Source organism: Carcharodon carcharias, chromosome 38 (genome assembly GCF_017639515.1).
Source record: "Carcharodon carcharias isolate sCarCar2 chromosome 38, sCarCar2.pri, whole genome shotgun sequence".
Lineage (NCBI taxonomy): Eukaryota > Metazoa > Chordata > Chondrichthyes > Lamniformes > Lamnidae > Carcharodon > Carcharodon carcharias.
Window position 1 is genome coordinate 1640613 of NC_054504.1, and position 14207 is coordinate 1654819.

The 14207-nt window shown below is 54.9% G+C and overlaps 1 protein-coding gene across 1 annotated transcript; it reads left to right on the top strand.

The window, feature by feature from the left end:
* Positions 1-10249: 10249 nt before the first annotated feature.
* On the top strand, positions 10250-13206 carry LOC121273086 (claudin-4-like). Its single transcript, XM_041180049.1, has 2 exons — positions 10250-10846; positions 12480-13206. Exon 2 carries the CDS (start codon positions 12483-12485, stop codon positions 13128-13130), a length of 648 nt encoding a protein of 215 aa, XP_041035983.1. The 5' UTR covers positions 10250-10846; positions 12480-12482; the 3' UTR covers positions 13131-13206.
* Positions 13207-14207: the final 1001 nt, after the last annotated feature.

A 14207-nucleotide genomic window follows, 5' to 3' on the forward strand; every position in this document is an offset into this window, starting at 1 on the left:
AGAGAGAGAGAGGGAGAGCCAAGCTTGAGTACACACTCCAAGCTCAGAGACAGAGAGAGAGAGAGCCAAGCTCGAGTACACACGCTCAACTCAGACAGAGAAGAGAGAGAGAGAGCCAAGCTCGAGTACACACTCCCAGCTCAGAGCTAGATAGAGAGAGAGAGAGAGAGAGCCCAGCTCGAGTACGCACTCCCAGCTCAGAGACAGAGACAGAGAGAGAGAGAGCCATGCTCGAGTACACACTCCCAGCTCAGAGACAGAGAGAGACAGAGAGAGAGAGAACCCAGCTCGAGTACACACTTCCAGCTCAGAGACAGAGAGAGAGAGAGAGAGAGAGAGAGAGAGCCAAGCTCCAGTACACACTCCCAGCTCAGAGAGAGAGAGAAAGAGGGAGAGAGCCAAGCTTGAGTACATACTCCCAGCTCAGAGAGAGAGAGAGAGGGAGAGCCAAGCTTGAGAACACCCTCCCAGCTCAGAGACAGAAAGAGAGAGTGAGAGAGCCAAGCTTGAGTACACTCTCCCAGCTCAGAGAAAGAGAGAGAGAGACAGAGAGAGAGCAAAGCTCGAGTACACACTCCCAGCTCAGAGACAGTGAGAGAGAGAGAGAGAGAGAGCCAAGCTCGAGTACACACTCCCAGCTCAGAGACAGAGGGAGAGAGAGAGAGAGAGAGCCAAGCTCGAGTTCACACTCCCAGCTTAGAGAGAGAGAGAGAGAGCCAAGCTCGAGTTCACACTTCCAGCTCAGAGACAGTGAAAGAGAGAGAGAGAGAGCCAAGCTCGAGTTCACACTCCCAGCTCAGAGAGAGAGAGAGAGAGCCAAGCTCGAGTACACATTCCCAGCTCAGAGAAAGAGAGAGAGAGACAGAGAGCGAGCCAAGCTCGAGTACACACGCCCAGCTCAGACAGAGAAAGAGAGAGAGGGAGAGAGAGCCCAGCTCGAGTGCACACACCCATCTCAGACAGAGAGAGAGAGAGCCAAGCTCGAGTACACACTCCCAGCTCAGAGCTAGATAGAGAGAGAGAGAGAGAGAGCCCAGCTCGAGTACGCACTCCCAGCTCAGAGACAGAGAAGGAGAGAGAGAGAGAGAGAGAGAACCCAGCTCGAGTAAACACTCCCAGCTCAGAGACAGAGAGAGAGAGAGAGAGAGAGAGAGAGCCAAGCTCGAGTACACGAACCAGCTCAGAGAGAGAGAGAGAGAGAGAGAGAGAGAGAGCCAAGCTTGAGTACACACTCCCAGCTCAGAGACAGAGAGAGAGAGAGAGAGAGAGAGAGAGCCAAACTCATGTACACACTCCCAGCTCAGAGACAGAGAGAGAGAGAGAGAGAGCCAAAGTCAAGTACACACTCACAGCTCAGAGACAGAGAGAGAGAGAGAGAGAGCGAGCCAAACTCAAGTACACACTCCCAGCTCAGAGACAGAGAGAGAGAGAGAGAGAGAGAGAGAGCCAAGCCAGTGTACACACTCCCAGCTCAGAGAAAGAATGAGAGAGACAGAGAGAGAGCCAAGCTCGAGTACACACTTCCAGCTCAGAGACATTGAAAGAGAGAGCGAGAGAGAGCCAAGCTTGAGTACACACTCCCAGCTCAGATAGAGAGAGAGAGAGACAGAGATAGAGCCCAGCTCGAGTACACACTCCCAGCACAGAGACAGAGAGAGAGAGAGAGAGAGCCAAGCTCGAGTACACACTCCCAGCTCTGAGTCATAGAGAGAGAGAGAGAGAGAGAGAGCAAAGCTTGCGTACACACTCCAAGCTCAGAGACAGAGAGAGAGAGAGAGCCAAGCTCGAGTACACACTCCCAACTCAGACAGAGAAGAGAGCGAGAGAGCCAAGCTCGATTACACACTCCCAGCTCAGAGCTAGATAGAGAGAGAGAGAGAGAGCCCAGCTCGAGTACACTCTCCCAGCTGAGAGACAGAGAGAGAGAGAGAGAGAGAGAGAACCCAGCTCGAGTACACACTTCCAGCACAGAGACAGAGAGAGAGACAGCGAGAGAGAGCCAAGCTCCAGTACACACTCCCAGCTCAGAGAGAGAGAGAGAGAGAGAGAGAGAGAGAGCCAAGCTTGAGTACACACTCCCAGCTCAGAGAGAGAGAGAGAGGGAGAGCCAAGCTTGAGTACACACTCCAAGCTCAGAGACAGAGAGAGAGAGAGCCAAGCTCGAGTACACACTCCCAGCTCAGAGCTAGATAGAGAGAGAGAGAGAGAGAGCCCAGCTCGAGTACGCACTCCCAGCTCAGAGACAGAGACAGAGAGAGAGAGAGCCATGCTCGAGTACACACTCCCAGCTCAGAGACAGAGAGAGACAGAGAGAGAGAGAACCCAGCTCGAGTACACACTTCCAGCTCAGAGACAGAGAGAGAGAGAGAGAGCCAAGCTCCAGTACACACTCCCAGCTCAGAGAGAGAGAGAGAGAGGGAGAGAGCCAAGCTTGAGTACATACTCCCAGCTCAGAGAGAGAGAGAGAGGGAGAGCCAAGCTTGAGTACACCCTCCCAGCTCAGAGACAGAAAGAGAGAGTGAGAGAGCCAAGCTTGAGTACACACTCCCAGCTCAGAGAAAGAATGAGAGAGACAGAGAGAGAGCCAAGCTCGAGTACACACTCCCAGCTCAGAGACAGTGAAAGAGAGAGAGAGAGAGAGCCAAGCTTGAGTACACTCTCCCAGCTCAGAGAAAGAGAGAGAGAGACAGAGAGAGAGCAAAGCTCGAGTACACACTCCCAGCTCAGAGACAGTGAGAGAGAGAGAGAGAGAGCCAAGCTCGAGTACACACTCCCAGCTCAGAGACAGAGGGAGAGAGAGAGAGAGAGAGCCAAGCTCGAGTTCACACTCCCAGCTTAGAGAGAGAGAGAGAGAGCCAAGCTCGAGTTCACACTTCCAGCTCAGAGACAGTGAAAGAGAGAGAGAGAGAGCCAAGCTCGAGTTCACACTCCCAGCTCAGAGAGAGAGAGAGAGAGCCAAGCTCGAGTACACATTCCCAGCTCAGAGAAAGAGAGAGAGAGACAGAGAGCGAGCCAAGCTCGAGTACACACGCCCAGCTCAGACAGAGAAAGAGAGAGAGGGAGAGAGAGCCCAGCTCGAGTACACACACCCATCTCAGACAGAGAGAGAGAGAGAGAGAGAGCCAAGCTCGAGTACACACTCCCAGCTCAGAGCTAGATAGAGAGAGAGAGAGAGAGAGCCCAGCTCGAGTACGCACTCCCAGCTCAGAGACAGAGAAGGAGAGAGAGAGAGAGAGAGAGAACCCAGCTCGAGTAAACACTCCCAGCTCAGAGACAGAGAGAGAGTGAGAGAGAGAGAGAGCCAAGCTCGAGTACACGAACCAGCTCAGAGAGAGAGAGAGAGAGAGAGCCAAGCTTGAGTACACACTCCCAGCTCAGAGACAGAGAGAGAGAGAGAGAGAGAGAGAGCCAAACTCATGTACACACTCCCAGCTCAGAGAGAGAGAGAGAGAGAGAGAGAGAGAGCCAAACTCAAGTACACACTCCCAGCTCAGAGACAGAGAGAGAGAGAGAGAGAGAGCCAAGCCAGTGTACACACTCCCAGCTCAGAGAAAGAATGAGAGAGACAGAGAGAGAGCCAAGCTCGAGTACACACTTCCAGCTCAGAGACATTGAAAGAGAGAGCGAGAGAGAGCCAAGCTTGAGTACACACTCCCAGCTCAGATAGAGAGAGAGAGAGACAGAGATAGAGCCCAGCTCGAGTACACACTCCCAGCACAGAGACAGAGAGAGAGAGAGAGAGAGAGAGCCAAGCTCGAGTACACACTCCCAGCTCTGAGTCATAGAGAGAGAGAGAGAGAGAGAGAGAGCAAAGCTTGCGTACACACTCCAAGCTCAGAGACAGAGAGAGAGAGAGAGCCAAGCTCGAGTACACACTCCCAACTCAGACAGAGAAGAGAGAGAGAGAGCCAAGCTCGATTACACACTCCCAGCTCAGAGCTAGATAGAGAGAGAGAGAGAGAGCCCAGCTCGAGTACACTCTCCCAGCTGAGAGACAGAGAGAGAGAGAGAGAGAGAGAGAACCCAGCTCGAGTACACACTTCCAGCACAGAGACAGAGAGAGAGACAGCGAGAGAGAGCCAAGCTCCAGTACACACTCCCAGCTCAGAGAGAGAGAGAGAGAGAGAGAGAGAGCCAAGCTTGAGTACACACTCCCAGCTCAGAGAGAGAGAGAGAGGGAGAGCCAAGCTTGAGTACACCCTCCCAGCTCAGAGACAGAAAGAGAGAGTGAGAGAGCCAAGCTTGAGTACACACTCCCAGCTCAGAGAAAGAATGAGAGAGACAGAGAGAGAGCCAAGCTCGAGTACACACTCCCAGCTCAGAGACAGTGAAAGAGAGAGAGAGAGAGAGCCAAGCTTGAGTACACTCTCCCAGCTCAGAGAAAGAGAGAGAGAGACAGAGAGAGAGCCAAGCTCGAGTACACACTCCCAGCTCAGAGACAGAGGGAGAGAGAGAGAGAGAGAGCCAAGCTCGAGTTCACACTCCCAGCTTAGAGAGAGAGAGAGAGAGCCAAGCTCGAGTACACACTCCCAACTCAGACAGAGAAGAGAGCGAGAGATCCAAGCTCGATTACACACTCCCAGCTCAGAGCTAGATAGAGAGAGAGAGAGAGAGCCCAGCTCGAGTACACTCTCCCAGCTGAGAGACAGAGAGAGAGAGAGAGAGAGAGCCAAGCTCGAGTACACACTCCCAGCTCAGAGACAGAGAGAGAGAGAGAGAGAGCCAAACTCAAGTACACACTCCCAGTTCAGAGACAGAGTGAGAGAGAGAGCCAAGCTCGATTACAAACTCCAGGATCAGAGAGAGAGACAGAGAGCCAAGCTCGAGTACACACTCCCAGCTCAGACAGAGAGAGAGAGAAAGAGGGAGAGAGCCAAGCTTGAGTACATCCTCCCAGCTCAGAGACAGAAAGAGAGAGTGAGAGAGCCAAGCTTGAGTACACACTCCCAGCTCAGAGAAAGAATGAGAGAGACAGAGAGAGAGCCAAGCTCGAGTACACACTCCCAGCTCAGAGACAGTGAAAGAGAGAGAGAGAGAGAGCCAAGCTTGAGTACACTCTCCCAGCTCAGAGAAAGAGAGAGAGAGAGACAGAGAGAGAGCAAAGCTCGAGTACACACTCCCAGCTCAGAGACAGTGAGAGAGAGAGAGAGAGAGCCAAGCTCGAGTACACACTCCCAGCTCAGAGACAGAGGGAGAGAGAGAGAGAGAGAGAGCCAAGCTCGAGTTCACACTCCCAGCTTAGAGAGAGAGAGAGAGAGAGCCAAGCTCGAGTTCACACTTCCAGCTCAGAGACAGTGAAAGAGAGAGAGAGAGAGCCAAGCTTGAGTACACTCTCCCAGCTCAAAGAGAGAGACAGAGAGAGAGCAAAGCTCGAGTACACACTCCCAGCTCAGAGACAGTGAGAGAGAGAGAGAGAGAGAGAGCCAAGCTTGAGTACACACTCCCAGCTAAGATAAAGAAAGAGAGAGACAGAGAGAGAGCCACGCTCGAGTACACACTCCCAGCTCAGAGACAGAGAGATAGAGAGAGAGCCAAGCTCGAGTACACACTCCCAGCTCAGAGACAGAGAGAGAGAGAGAGAGAGAGAGCCAAGCTCGAGTACACACTCCCAGCTCAGAGACAGAGAGAGAGAGAGAGAGAGAGAGAGAGAGCCAAACTCAAGTACACACTCCCAGCTTAGAGACAGAGAGAGAGAGAGAGCCAAGCTCGATTACAAACTCCAGGATCAGAGAGAGAGACAGAGAGCCAAGCTTGAGTACACACTCCCAGCTAAGATAAAGAAAGAGAGAGACAGAGTGAGAGCAAAGCTCGAGTACACACTCACAGCTCAGAGAGAGAGAGAGAGAGAGCCAAGCTCGAGGACACACTCCCTGTTCAGAAACAGAGAGAGAGAGACAGAGAGAGAGCCAAGCTCGAGTACACACTCCCAGCTCACAGAGAGAGAGAGAGAGAGAGAGCCAAGCTCGAGTTCACACTCCCAGCTCAGAGAGAGAGAGAGAGCCAAGCTCGAGTACACATTCCCAGCTCGGAGACAGAGAGAGAGAGACAGAGAGAGAGCCCAGCTCGAGTAAAAACTCCCAGCACAGAGACAGAGAGAGAGAGAGATCGAGCCAAGCTCGAGTACACACTCCCAGCTCAGAGACAGAGAGAGAGAGTGGGAGAGAGAGCCAAGCTCGAGTACACACGCCCAGCTCAGACAGAGAGAGAGAGAGAGAGGCAAGCTCGATTACACACTCCCAGCTCAGAGCTAGATAGAGAGAGAGAGAGAGAGAGCCCAGCTCGAGTACACACTCCCAGCTCAGAGACAGAGAAGGAGAGAGAGAGAGCCAAGCTCGAGTACACACTCCCAGCTCAGAGACAGAGAGAGAGTGAGAGAGAGCCAAGCTCGAGTTCACACTCCCAGCTCAGAGAGAGAGAGAGAGCCAAGCTCGAGTACACATTCCCAGCTCAGAGACAGAGAGAGAGAGACAGAGAGAGAGCCCAGCTCGAGTACACACTCCCTGCTCAGAGACAGAAGAGAGAGGGGGAGAGAGAGCCAATTTCGAGTACACACGCCCAGCTCAGACAGAGAGAGAGAGAGAGAGAGAGGCAAGCTCGAGTACACACTCCCAGCTCAGAGACAGAGAAGGAGAGAGAGAGAGCCAAGCTCGAGTACACACTCCCAGCTCAGAGATAGAGAGAGAGAGTGAGAGAGAGCCAAGCTCGAGTTCACACTCCCAGCTCAGAGAGAGAGAGAGAGAGCCAAGCTCGAGTACACATTCCCAGCTCAGAGACAGAGAGAGAGAGACAGAGAGAGAGCCCAGCTCGAGTACACACTCCCAGCTTTGAGACAGAGAGAGAGAGAGGGAGAGAGAGCCAATTTCGAGTACACACGCCCAGCTCAGACAGAGAGAGAGAGAGAGAGAGCCAAGCTCGAGTAAACCCTCCCAGCTCAGAGCTAGATAGAGAGAGACAGAGAGAGCCCAGCTCGAGTACACACTCCCAGCTCAGAGACAGAGAAGGTGAGAGAGAGAGCCATGCTCGAGTACACACTCCATGCTCAGAGAGAGAGAGAGAGAGAGAGAGAACCCAGCTCAAGTACACTCTCCCAGCTCAGAGACAGATAGAGAGAGAGAGAGAGAGCCAAGCTCAAGTACACACTCCCAGCTCAGAGACAGTGAGAGAGAGAGAGAGAGAGAGAGAGCCAAGCTTGAGTACACACTCCCAGCTCAGATAAAGAGAGAGAGACAGAGAGAGAGCCAAGCTCGAGTACACACTCCCAGCTCAGAGACAGAGAGAGAGAGAGAGAGAGCCAAGCTCGATTACAAACTCCAGGATCAGAGAGAGAGACAGAGAGCCAAGCTCGAGTACACACTCCCAGCTTAGAGACAGAGAGAGAGAGCCAAGCTCGAGGACACACTCCCAGATCAGGGACAGAGAGAGAGAGACAGAGAGAGAGCCAAGCTCGAGTACAAACTCCCAGCTCAGAGACAGAGGGAAAGAGAGAGCCAAGCTCAAGTATACACTCCCAGCTCAGAGACAGAGAGAGAGAGAGAGAGAGAGCCAAGCTCGAGTTCACACTCCCAGCTCAGAGAGAGAGAGAGAGAGCCAAGCTCGAGTACACACTTCCAGCTCAGAGACAGTGAAAGAGAGAGAGAGAGAGAGCCAAGCTTGAGTACACTCTCCCAGCTCAGAGAAAGAGAGAGAGAGACAGAGAGAGAGCCAAGCTCGAGTACACACTCCCAGCTCAGAGACAGAGAGAGAGAGAGAGAGCCAAGCTCGAGTACACACTCCCAGCTCAGAGACAGAGAGAGAGAGAGAGAGAGAGAGAGCCAAGCTCGATTACAAACTCCAGGATCAGAGAGAGAGACAGAGAGCCAAACTCGAGTACACACTCCCAGCTCAGACAGAGAGATAGAGAGAGAGAGAGCCAAGTTCGAGTACACACTCCCAGCTGAGAGAGAGAGAGAGAGAGTGCCAAGCTCGAGGACACACTCCCAGATCAGAGACAGAGAGAGAGAGAGAGCCAAGCTCAAGTATACACTCCCAGCTCAGAGACAGAGAGAGAGAGAGAGAGAGAGCCAAGCTCGAGTTCACCCTCCCAGCTCAGAGAGAGAGAGAGAGCCAAGCTCGAGTACACATTCCCAGCTCAGAGACAGAGAGAGAGAGACAGAGAGAGACCCCAGCTCGAGTACACACTCCCAGCACAGAGACAGAGAGAGATAGAGAGAGCGAGCCAAGCTCGAGTACACACTCCCAGCTCAGAGACAGAGAGAGAGAGAGGGAGAGAGAGCCAAGCTCGAGTACACACGCCCAGCTCAGACAGAGAGAGAGAGAGAGAGAGAGCCAAGCACGAGTACACGCTCCCAGCTCGGAGCTAGATAGAGAGATAGAGAGAGAGAGCCCAGCTCGGGTACACACTCCCAGCTCAGAGACAGAGAAGGTGAGAGAGCCATGCTCGAGTACACACTCCATGCTCAGAGAGACAGAGAGAGAGAGAGTGAGAACCCAGCTCGAGTACACACTCCCAGCTCAGAGACAGTGAGAGAGAGAGAGAGGGAGAGCAAAGCTTGAGTACACACTCCCAGCTCAGATAAAGAGAGAGAGGGACAGAGAGAGAGCCAAGCCCGAGTACACACTCCCAGCTCAGAGACAGAGAGAGAGAGAGAGAGCCAAGCTCGAGTACACACTCCCAGCTCAGAGACAGAGAGAGAGAGAGCCAAGCTCGATTACAAACTCCAGGATCAGAGAGAGAGACAGAGAGCCAAGCTCGAGTACACACTCCCAGCTCAGACAGAGAGAGAGAGAGAGAGAGAGAGAGCAAAGCTCGAGTACAAACTCCCAGCTCAGAGACAGAGGGAGAGAGAGAGCCAAGCTCAAGTATACACTCCCAGCTCAGAGACAGAGAGAGAGAGAGAGAGTGAGAGTGAGAGCCAAGCTCGAGTACACACTCCCATCTCAGAGAGAGAGAGGGAGAGATCCATGCTCGAGTACGCACTCCCAGCTCAGAGACAGTGAGAGAGAGATAAAGCCAAGCCTGAATACACGCTCCCAGCTCGGAGACAGAGAGAGAGAGAGAGCCAAGCTCGAGTACACACTCCCAGCTCAGAGAGAGAGAGAGAGCCAAGCTCGAGTACCCATTCCCAGCTCAGAGACAAGAGAGAGAGAGACAGAGAGCCAAGCTCGAGTACACACTCCCAGCTCAGAGAGAGAAAGAGCCAAGCTCGAGTACACACTCCCATCTCAGAGAGAGAGAGAGAGAGCCAAGTTCAAGTACACACTCCCACCTCTGTGATAGAGAGAGAGAGCCAAGCTCGAGTACACACTCCCAGCTCAGAGACAGAGAGAGAGAGAGAGAGAGAGGCAAGCTCAAGTACACACTCCCAGCTCAGAGACAGAGAGAGAGAGAGAGAGAGAGAGCCAAGCTCGAGTACACACTCCCAGCCCAGAGACAGAGAGAGAGAGAGCCAAGCTCGAGTACACACTCCCAGCTGTGAGAGAGAGAGACAGGGAGACAGAGCGAGAGAGTTAAAGACAGAGAGATAAGGACAGAGAGAGAGTGATAAAGATTCAGAGAGAGAGAGAGAAAAATAGTGTCAGAGAGAGAGTGATAGGGACAGAGAGAGGGGGTGACAGGGAGAGAGAGAGAAAAAGAGATAGAGAGAGGGGGCGACAGAGAGACAGAGAGTGTGATGGGTAGAGAGAGAGAGAAGGGGACACAGAGAAAGAGTGATGGAGTGAGAGAGACAGGGAGAAAAAAGAGAGTCAGTAAGAGGGGGGAGACAGAGAGAGAGGGAGAGAGAGTGGGGCAGTCAGAAAGAGATGGGGAGAGAGTGATGGGTCTGAGATAGAGAAAGACAGGGTGGGAGAGACAGATTGAGAGAGAGAGATGGGGCGAGAGAGTGATGGAGAGAGAATTAGAGAGAGAGAGAGGAGAAGAGAGCCAGAGTGAGAGAGAGAGAGAGAGAAGTGTGAGAATGACTCACTGAATCTCGTGCAAAGAGATTGACAAACAAATCACTGAAGTTGTCATTAGTCTGACACATTCCCAGAGCAGCTCAGAGTCAGATCATCATGGTCTCGGAATGAAACTGTGGTTTCCTCTTAAATATCTCACATACTGTCCAAGGACACAGCCTCGAGTCATGGATCAAAACTAGGGGCTGAGAGGCACAGTGACAGAGTGCGTTATACACACTATCCTTTCCCCGTCTGGGACTGGGTGTCACAGTGCGTTAGATACACTGTCCTTTCCCCCTCTGGGATGAAGTGTCACAGGGCGTTAGATACACTGTCCTTTCCCCCTCTGGGACTGGATATCACAGTGCGTTAGATAAGATGTTCCTTCTTACCTTCCAATTCTGTTTCCTCCCTATCCCCCTTTCTCTGTAACCTCCTCCATCCCCCACAACCCTTCCTATGTCTATAATCTCCTCCAGCCCCTAAAACCCTCCCTATCTCTGTAACCTTCTCCAGCCCCTAAAACCCTCCCTATCTCTGTAACCTCCTCCAGCCCCTACAACCCTCCCTCTCTCTGTAACCTCCTCCAGCCCCTACAACCCTCCTGATCTCTGTAACCTCCTCCAGCTCCTCCCTACCTTTGAGGGTTGACTGGGGTGTTCCGGGTTCCCCCCTTTCGACATGACTTGCGCTCATAAGATAGGAACCCGGCCTGTCTCCACACTGGGTGGGGTGCCTCTGTTGTGATGACTCACTGCACCACCACTCGCAATTGCAACACGTCAAAACTGGAGCTGGCCTCCTGGGAAGTCTCTGCCAAGTCCTCGTGAAGGGACGGAGAAGAGGAGTGTCTCAAAAGGAATAGGAGAGAGAGAGACAGAGACAGAGAAAACCGACAAAGGCTCAGGTAATTGAATTCATTCGTGGGATGTGGGCTATCACTGGCCGGGCACAGCTTTTACTGCCCGTCCCTAATAACCCCCGTGAGAAGGTGGTGGGTGAGCTGCCTCCTTGAGCCGCTGCAGTCCCCGTGTGGTGTAGGTACACCCACGGCGCTGTTAGGGACGGAGTTCCAGGATTTTGTCCGTGTGGTGTAGGTACACCCACGGCGCTGTTAGGGAGGTAGTTCCAGGATTTTGTCCCGTGTGGTGTAGGTACACCCATGGTGCTGTTAGCGAGGGAGTTCCAGGATTTTGTCCCGTGTAGTGTAGGTACACCCACGGCGCTGTTAGGGACGGAGTTCCAGGATTTTGTCCCGTGTGGTGTAGGTACACCCACGGCGCTGTTAGGGAGGGAGTTCCAGGATTTTGTCCCCGTGTGGTGTAGGTACACCCACGGCGCTGTTAGGGAGGGAGTTCCAGGATTTTGTCCCGTGTGGTGTAGGTACACCCACGGCGCTGTTACGGAGGGAGTTCCAGGATTTTGTCCCTGTGGTGTAGGTACACCCACGGCGCTGTTAGGGAGGGAGTTCCAGGATTTTGTCCGTGTGGTGTTGGTACACCCACGGCGCTGTTAGGGAGGGAGTTCCAGGATTTTGTCCCCGTGTGGTGTAGGTACACCCACGGCGCTGTTAGGGAGGGAGTTCCAGGATTTTGTCCGTGTGGTGTAGGTACATCCACGGCGCTGTCAGGGAGGGAGTTCCAGGATTCTGTCTGTGTGGTGTAGGTACACCCATGGCGCTGTTAGGGAGGGAGTTCCAGGATTTTGACCCAGCGACAGTGAAGGAACGGCCGATATATTTCCAAGTCGGGATGGTGAGGGGCTCGGAGGGGAACTTCCAGTTGGTGGTGTTCCCCATGTGTCTGCTGCCCTCGTCCTTCTAGATGGTAGAGGTCGTGGGTTTGGGCGGCGCTGTCGAAGGAGCCTTGGCGAGTTGCTGCAGTGCATCTTGTCGATGGTACACACGCTGCTGCTACTGTGCGTCGGTGGTGGAGGGAGTGAGTGTTTGTGGATGGGCTGCCAATCGAGCGGGGTTGATTTGTCCTGGACGGTGTTGATCTTCTTGAGTGTTGTGGGAGCCGCACTCATCCAGGCAAGTGGGGAGTGTCCCATCACACTCCTGACTGGTGCCTTGTAGATGGTGGACAGGTTTTGGGGGAGTCAGGAGGTGAGTTACTCTCCGCAGGATTCCCAGCCTCTGACCTGCTCTTGTAGCCACAGTATTTATATGGCTGGGTCCAGTTCAGTTTCTGGTCAATGGTAACCCCCAGGATGTTGATCGTGGGGGGATTCAGTGATGGTGATGCCATTGAACGTCAAGGGGGTGATGGTTGGATTCTCTCTTGTTGGAGATGGTCATTGCCTGGTACTTGTGTGGGGCGAGGTGACGAGGGAGGGTGCGGGTCGGAGGAGGAGCGTTTCACGCGAGGCTCACTGGACGGCACCTTCATCCAGCGGTTCTCGGCCCACCACCCCCTCCCCCTCCTCCCCCTTCCCCTCCCCCTCCGCCCGCACTTCTTCCGGAACACCACCACCCCCCCCCACCCCCCCACCCACCGACCCCCGCACTAACCGGGAATCTCTTTCTTTTCTGTCGCCAGGGCATGTGCGGTGACAAAACGGCCTGGAAGACTCCCCGGATCCTCGGGATGCTCCTGGCGCTCCTCGGCTGGTTGGGCGCCATCGCCTCCTGCGCCCTCCCCCCCTGGCGGGTGAGCTCGCCCCCGCCCGTTAGCGGCGCCGCCCCACCGCTCTGGGAGGGCCTCTGGATGTCCTGCTCGTCGAACGGCACCTCCGCCCGGCGCTGCCTCGCCTACGACTCGCTGCTGGACCTGCCTCAGGACCTGCAAGCGGCCCGGGCCCTGACCCTCATCGCCGCCGGCCTGGGGCTCCTGGCGACACTCGCCGGGGCAGCCGGCGCCCCCTGCTGCCGGGCCGGGGGGGACCCGCGGTGCCGTGGCAACCTGTCGGTGTCGGCCGGCTTCGCCTTCCTCGCCTGTGGCCTCCTGATGCTCCTGACCGCCGGCTGGTCCACCCACGCCGTCCGGCAGGACTTCTCCGACCCCCTGGTGACCCTGGACGCCAAGCGGCAGCCGGGGGCGTCCATCTTCCTGGCCTTCGCTGCCGGGGGGGCCCAGCTTCTCGGCGGGCTCCTCCTGTGCTTCTCCTGGCCCAGGGAGGCCGAACTCTACCCGGCCAACTTCCACAACGCCTCGTCCACCGCCAGGAAGTCCGGCCGTGCCGCCGTTTGACCCCTGCCGTCTAGCCGGGTTGGCTAAAACCCCCACCCCTCCCCCGGCCCTCCCACCCTCACCGCCGCTCCCCCTCCGTCCCCATCGCCGCCTGCCCTACCCTCCCTATCGCCCTCCCTTGCCCCTCTCCCGCTTTCCCTCCCTCCCTCTCTCTCTACCCTAATCACCTTCTCCCTCTCTCCCAATCTCCCTCCCTCTCTCCCTATCTCCCTCCCCCTCTCTCAATCTCCCTCCCTCTCTCCCTATCTCCCTCCCCCTCTCTCAATCTCCCTCCCTCTCTCCCAATCTCCCTCCCCCTCTCCCTCTCTCCCAATCTCCCTCCCTCTCTCCCAATCTCCCTCCCTCTCTCCCTATCTCCCTCCCCCTCTCTCAATCTCCCTCCCTCTCTCCCAATCTCCCTCCCTCTCTCTCAATCTCCCTCCCTCTCTCCCAATCTCCCTCCCTCTCTCCCAATCTCCCTCCCTCTCTCCCTATCTCCCTCCCCCTCTCTCAATCTCCCTCCCTCTCTCCCAATCTCCCTCCCTCTCTCCCAATCTCCCTCCCCCTCTCCCTCTCTCCCAATCTCCCTCTCTCTCCCAATCTCTCTCCCCCTCTCCCAATCTCCCTCCCCCTCTCCCAATCTCCCTCCCTTTCTCTCAATCTCCCTCCCCCTCTCTCAATCTCCCTCCCTCTCTCTCTACCCTAATCACCTTCTCCCTCTCTCCCAATCTCCCTCCCTCTCTCTGAATCTCCCTCCCTCTCTCCCAATCTCCCTCCCTCTCTCTCAATCTCCCTCCCTCTCTCCCAATCTCCCTCCCTCTCTCAATCTCCCTCCCTCTCTCTCAATCTCCCTCCCCCGTCCCAATCTCCCTCTCTCTCAATCTCGCCTCTCCCTCAATCTACCTCCCTCTCTCAATCTCCCTACCTCTCTCCCAATCTCCTTCTCTCTCCCTCAATCTCCCTCCCTCTCTCCCACTCTCCCTCCCTCTCTCCCAATCTCCCTTCCACTCTCCCAATCTCCCTCCCCCAATCACCTTCTCTCTCCCAATCTCCCTCTCTTTCTCTCTCTTTCCCAATCTCCCTCCCTCTCTCTCTCTC